General features: G+C 35.4%; 1 protein-coding gene across 8 annotated transcripts in view; it reads left to right on the plus strand.

Moving 5' to 3' along the window:
- Nucleotides 1–6,880, plus strand: part of EVI5 (ecotropic viral integration site 5) — a 214,385-nt gene extending 207,505 nt beyond the window's left edge. For 7 of the 8 annotated variants that reach the window (XM_081305335.1, XM_081305333.1, XM_081305337.1 and 4 more), the window contains one exon: nt 3,471–6,880. In XM_081305335.1, coding sequence (XP_081161461.1) covers nt 3,471–3,782 — 312 coding nt within the window. In that variant the 3' untranslated portion in view covers nt 3,783–6,880. The remainder of the gene's footprint in view (nt 1–3,470) is intronic. The other variant, XM_081305339.1, reaches the window with a different exon arrangement.
- The last annotated feature ends 255 nt before the right edge of the window (nt 6,881–7,135 follow it).

Consider the following 7,135-nt stretch of genomic DNA (forward strand, 5'->3'; position numbering starts at 1 on the left):
TTGAACATATACATTCCTAAACCCTACCCTCTATTGCCAGGAAGAGTAAGTTCCAGGAACATTATTTAAACAAAGTGTTTCTTGTGCTGACCTCCAGGTGGTCAAATTGGCCCAGAACAGCTTGATTTTGCTGCTGGAAAAATGGCATCCACTCGTATATAACAGACACATATGAAATGGATAGTCGTCCTTCAGAAACTTTTGTCCTGAATAATTAAGAATTCCATTTAATATAAATCATCTACTTACTATCTTATTCTCATTTGGTTTGAACAGAAGGTATACCATTCTGTTATTTTTACCCTCTCTGCTGAGGATCAAACTCAGGGCCTCATGCATGCTAGGCAAGAATTTTATCACTGAGCCATACCCCCAACCTCCACAATGATTCTCAAACTTCAGAGTATATCAGAATCCCCTGAAATGCTTGTAAAATGTGGATTCTGGAGTTTCACTCCTAGAATTTTGATTCCTTAAATCTGGAGAAGGAGACTACATTTTTAACAGGTATCCTCAGTTCTGATGTAAATATCTGAACCTAAGTTTGTTGTCCATAATACCATGAAGGTTTTGGTTTTTTGTAAGAAAGAGAGGAAGAGAAGGGTTTGGGAAGATTGTCCGTTTTTAAATATAATTAGCTTCTAAAAGACTGGTAATAAAGATAAGCAGTGCAACCTGTATATTCACAGGTATTCAGGATGACCATACTCAGTACCCTGGAACTCTCTGCCCAAATGCCTGCTTTCAGGGCCTATATAGGTCTCCTCCCTCACCAAAACCAGTGTGTGCACATACCTGAGTCCACCGGATAGCTTCAGTTTTACCAGATAGTCCCTTATTTTCATCTTTTCTTTCTTTCACCAAAAAATATCTCTGCCTTTGGTATATTATCAGTTCTCAAATAAAGAGGCATCTCCTTTGGTGTTAAGAAAATTATCCCTCAACTTATAGTTAACTTTCTGTAATTACATCTGGCAAGAGACTGCCTAGTTTTTTGTTTTTTAATTTTTTTACAATTGTACAGCATATGGACAGCATGCCTTTATTTTATCTATCTATTTATCTATTTTTATGTGGTGCTAAGGATCAAACCCCAAGTGCCTCACACGTGCTAGACAAGCGCTCTGCCACTAAGCTACAGTCCCAGCCCTGAGACTGACTAGTTTTAATTCCGATAAATTTTGTTAGAACAAAGGAAAGCCACAGCTTTCCAAACAACTGGGAAGTTGGGGTTTCTCTGCCATACTCCTTTATAACAGCCAGACAGAAGGAAGGCATGTGTTCCATAATATTTCTTCAGAAGTAAACACTTCTGAAGAAGTGATGGAGGGGGGAAAGAGAAAGGAAGAGATTAACTGACTTTAATTTAACATTTGGAGCTATAAATCATGTGTTGCAATATGGTGAATATAGGATGTTGCATCAGACTTGGCAGTTGTAATGATGCCATTGGTATCACAACCTTGAGAGAGGTCTTTGTGGTGCTCTGTGCCATTTTTCTAAAAATTCAACTCCGAATTTAGATCTTTTCTGTTTTGCCAAGGAGAAAAGAGTGGTATTTCAATTTCATTGTACCTCACTATAAGTTTGTTCTCTTGGTTCAGGACAGGAGAATTTCTTTATGGCTGAGGGTCTGCCTGGGTCACATGTCATTACTGAGCCCTAGCATCTCTTGTGTCCTGTTGTCACATGCAAGCAGAGAAATGCTGAGGTTGCTTCACTTCTTCCTGGAAGTCTGTCAGGAAAGCTGGAAGGTGTTATAGCAAGGCTGTAATGTCTTTACTCTCAGAACCGTTAGTTTTGAAAGTATATGTAATATTTCCTGAATATTTCATATTGCCTTTATCTTAAGATTTGAAAAATAGTGACTAGGATTTTGTCCCTGAGAAACAAGAATGAGGGTCAATAATAATCATAAAGGTAAGACAGATGGAGTATATTTTAGCAAGATCTTTAATAGTAATCAAGATATTTGGTAGCTTTTTTTTTAATTCTGCTTTGTTGTGGGAGAAAGTTCATGGTGTATAGGAGCAATAAAACAAGTGAAAAATATCAAAATTAAACTTTATATTTATAACATAAACTCTTGAGGACAGAGCTGGTCTCTTAATTATATGTTAGTGGAAATAATAGTATCCATGGTGGTAAGTTTGGGGTTTGAGGAATTTAGGTAAAGACATGGCAGATGATGAAAAGAAACCATCTTTATTCCTGATAAAATTGCTTTTGGAGAATGTGGTTTAGATTTAGCTTTGTTCCAATACTGAACTCTAGGATTATCAGATTTGCCCACCCAGTACTTTGACAATGAGGGTGTGTCCTGTTAAACTCCAGGGATAGAGGAACAGAGTCTGGTCTCCAAAGAAAGAAAAAGGGGAAAAAAGAGCTGTGTGATATGTACCATTCCTCTCCCTGCTCCCTGGAGAGACAAGTTCCTCCCTGGGGAGGAGAGAGGAGAGAAAGCAGAAATGTTATCCATAACTGGCATTCACGCCATGCAGCAGGAAACACTGAATGGGAAGCAGTTTTCCTGCCCTAACTGTGAGTGATAGTGTTGTGGTCTTTGGGGTATTGTAACAGGATGGAGACTCTTAGCAAATTTTAATGATTTCTAAATAATTTTCATCATTTACAGAATTATGGAGACATACTCTCAAGACAGAGTATGTGGGGCTGGGGATGTGGCTCAAGCGGTAGCGCTCTCGCCTGGCATGCGTGCGGCCCGGGTTCAATTCTCAGCACCACATACAAACAAAGATGTTGTGTCCGCCAATAACTAAAAAAATAAATATTAAAATTCTCTCTCTCTCTTTCTCTCTCTCCCTCTCTCACTCTCTCTTAAAAAAAAAAGACAGAGTATGTGATATATAATAAGAGCTTGGTCTTTAAGTTCATATTTTCTAGAAATACAGTGAAAATATTTATAGGTGAATTGATAGGCTGTCTGGGACTTAGAATAATCTGGAAAATGAAACCAGATTGTTCATGATGTGAAGGTTGTTGAAGTTAGGTAAATGGGTACTTGGGAGTTAATTATATTATCTCTAATATAGTGAAGGGATAGTTCGAATCTAAACTCTGCTATTAGGTATCTGACATTAGCAAGCTACTCTAATTCTCCATTTCCTAATTTGTAGAATTGGGATAATAAAATCTATCACATAGGATTGTTGTGGTGCTTCAATTAAAGTAAGTTATGTGTCAATTACATAACACATAGAAGGCACTCAAAAAATGGCAATGTGGGGGGCTGGAGTGTAGTTCAGTGTTAAGAGTATTTGCCTAGCATGTGTGAGGCCCTGGGTTCAATCCCCAGCACTGGAAAAAAAAAACTGGTAATAATTATTATTATGTCTATAAATAGAAAAAGATTAAGATATTTTGTTTGTTAAACATGAAACATTTATTTTATTGACTTATGTGTTTGTTTCCTCCATTTGAGTAAATTAATTTGGGTTTTGTTTTAACAGCTCAGGTGCCTAAAAGGCCAGAGGGGCTTCTCAGGCCAACCTCCTTTTGATGGAATTCACATTGTCAACCATTTAATAGGAGATGATGAATCATTCCATTCCTCAGATGAAGATTTTATAGATAACTCCTTACAGGAAAGTGGCATTGGTTTTCCCTTGCACAGAAAATCAGGCCCAATGTCTTTGGACCCCACTGTGGCAGATGGTAGTGAAAGCGAAACAGAAGACAGTGTGCTGGAGACCAGGGAGAGTCACCGAAGGATCCAAGAGGAGCGGCCCCCACGAAGAGAGTCACACTCAACCACTGTCTGACCGTCACTGTGACCCAGACTACAGATTTCTTTAAGGGATCCAGTTGTCCTATGATTAGGGATTTTTTGGATTTATCTGTTTCTCATATATATATATATATATATATATATATATATACACACACACACACACATATATATACATTTTACAATCCTATCTGCCTTTTTTTATCTTTGCCAAATCTTCACCACTGATTTTCCATTACCATAAAGTTGACTGGAATATGGTTAATGGGTAAAATAAGGTTCTAACAGTATTAAAGAACATTAATGTTTCTTGTTTAGAAAATGTAACTATGTAAATATGGGAACCATTTTGAAGTTCAAAACTATGGAAAATTGAATTTTTCTTCAGATGAAACTGTTCTTGTGCAATACTTTATGCTCAGTGAACAAATTATATATTTGTTTATCAATTTGTTTTCAAGGCTATCTGCAGACATTTGACCAAGACATATATCTGATTGATATTGTATTTTTATGTTTTAGGGATTTTTTTTTTTTGGCCACTAAAATTACTATTTTATTAGTGAGCCACTGAGGTTCTTAAACACAAAGCCTTTTTTCCTATATAATTTTATAAACAAATTGTTAACTATTTTCAGAGTTTAAAGTTTTGTTTTAATTTCTAACTTTTATGTGCACATGAGGCTTCCATGTGTCAGTTATTGGTAAAAGTAGTAAGTTAACTATAAATATATTGTTAATTTGTACATATTTATGAATCTGTATATCCAACATCAAATATTATTTTACATGAGGAATATCATATTGCAGAATGACTTCTTTCAGCATCCTCACAGAACTTCTGTACATAGTAGGTCAAAAGAAAACCAGACACTAATATTTTAATAGTTTTAGTATTTTGCTTAGCATTCAACACTAGCATATTCATAACTGATGCCTGTTCAGAAACACTATTGATGAAATCTTTTACTTCATGTATATTAACTAATAAATTTTTCATGATTAAAGAGGTTATAGCACATATTACTTATGCTGATATTCTACTTAATATAATTTAAGCAGTGGACTAAGGTCCAAGATGCAAAGCAATTATATCTGCAAATAATCTATGAACATTATCTTCAAATTCTCTAGTTTCTAAATAATAGATGAAGCCATACAAATCCTACTAATTCTTCCTTTTCTACCATTTAGTCTTTTTCCTAGAAAACTGAATGCTTGTCATTGATAAATTAGAAGAACTATCCAAATTACACTTACCTGTGGAAAGACAGAAAGAATGTATTGACTGGATACTTTCCACTCTCATTTTTATTAGCAGCCTATGAAAGGAATAGCCATAGAGGATGAGAGGAAAGTAGAAATCAGTAGTGTGGAAGGACAATTTTGCACAATATGATGGAATGGACTTGAAAAGACAAAAGTAGTTTTTGTCTAAAACCAGAAGTTAAGCCTTAAGTTACATTGTGGACTAGGCTTTTCCAGCAAGGAAAATAGCTATTTTTTTGCCTGAGAAATGCAATTGAAAACATGCCTTCTGAGTCCATTGAACCAAGTTAAATTCTAATGATTAGGTAATTTTACCTGTTGTCACAAGCTAATAATTAACGGAGCCAAGATTTTAATCCAGATCTCTCTGACACTAAAGCATTTAAAGTGGTCCAGCTAATAAATTTCTCAATTTTCTGCTTTTCTGACAATATGATTTAAGTGATTTAATAGATTTGTATATTTTTGAATATGCATACCTATAGACATACATGAATATCAGCACTCATAAGCCCTACAGTTATGAGTATAGATACCACTCCTAGAATTGGTATTATTCCTAAAATCCTAAAGCTTTGGGGATTCTTCTTTGAGGTCTATACTGTCATTCCAGAAGGTTTCAGTACCCAAGTGAAGAGAGATGAGTCATGGTCATATTATTGCCTTGACCCCCACATCAAGAAATCTGAATAATCTAGACCAAGAGTCAGCAAAGTATAGCCTGCAAGCTAATTCCAGTCATCTTCCTGTTTTTACTTTAGTTGGGGAAAATTCAAAAGAATAATATTTTATGTCACATAAAAGTAGTATGAAATTCAGATTTCAGTGTACATACGTAAAGTTTGATTGGAACACTGCTATCCTTATCCATTTGCCATATTTTCTTTTCTTTGCAGTACTGGGGATTGAACCTGGGGCACTTTATCACTGAGCTGCATCCTGGTAACCCACACATACACACTTTTTTTTTTTTAGGGTCTCACTAAGTTACTGAGGCTGGCCTGGTACTTGCAATTCTTCTGCCTCAGCTGCCAAAGTTCCTGGGATTACAAGCATGAGCCACCATACCCAGCCATTTTTTTATGGCTATAATGGCAGAGTCGAAATAGTTATAGTGAAGATCATGGACCCTCATAGCATAAAATATCTACTTTCTGGCCCTTTACAGAAAAAAAAAAACTCGATCTGGATACTCCAAAATGTTAGGCTGCTTCTTTAGTTTGGCTTAATAGAAGATCAAACCATATTCTTTTCTGTTGAGGTAATGATTTAGAAACATAAAATTTTCTGATGGATCTTTTGTTCCACAACTATTCAAATTGAAAAGTATACCAGCTATCTTATATGGTAATCTATGATTCCATAGAAAATTTTTGAAGAATACCTGAAACTTTAGAGGAGAAAGAAAGGAATGAATTCCAGAATCCCAGCAGTATTCTTTGAAATATGTATCATTAATATTTTTAGGGTATGCTTCACTGAGAAATGTTACAATTTAATTTTAAAATAAGACATCTTTCTAGAGTCACATTTTGAAAGATATTCTAAAGAATTTCATAAGTACTCTTTGTGGTTAGAATTAGGTGTTAAAAGAATTAGGATAAGTAAACATTATTCTGTTGATGCTCTTCTAATTTGGACCATGCAAAACTAGAAACAACATTCTTCTCATTTAAGGCCTTTAATTCAAGCCAGGTGCAGTAGTGTATACCTGGAGTAGTAGTCCCTGGAGGCTGAGGTGGTGGGTCACCTGACAAAGTCCAAGAGTCAAAGGCCAGCCTGGGCCATGTAGCAAGACTCTATCTCCAAACCAAAAAAAAAAAAAAACAACAACAACAAAAAAAAAAAACTTTGATTCAAAAACATCTTAGAAGAATTTAAAATCTTCCTGACATTTAGGATCCAATAGGATACTATGTCTTAATTTGACTCCGTTTTATTCAAATTAGTGTTTAGTATGTTCAAGACTTTTGAGATATTGGACCATATTCCCTGATAGATTTTATTTAATCTCTCCTATTTTGAAAATCAAATTACAATGGAAAAACTTGCCTCTTTAGGATAATTACCTTGCTGATATCTTTGGCACTGTGGGTTGATATGCTGAGAGTAGAGGCC

Source organism: Spermophilus citellus (genome assembly GCF_964194105.1).
Source record: "Spermophilus citellus genome assembly, chromosome: 9".
In the NCBI taxonomy this organism is placed as follows: Eukaryota; Metazoa; Chordata; class Mammalia; order Rodentia; family Sciuridae; genus Spermophilus; species Spermophilus citellus.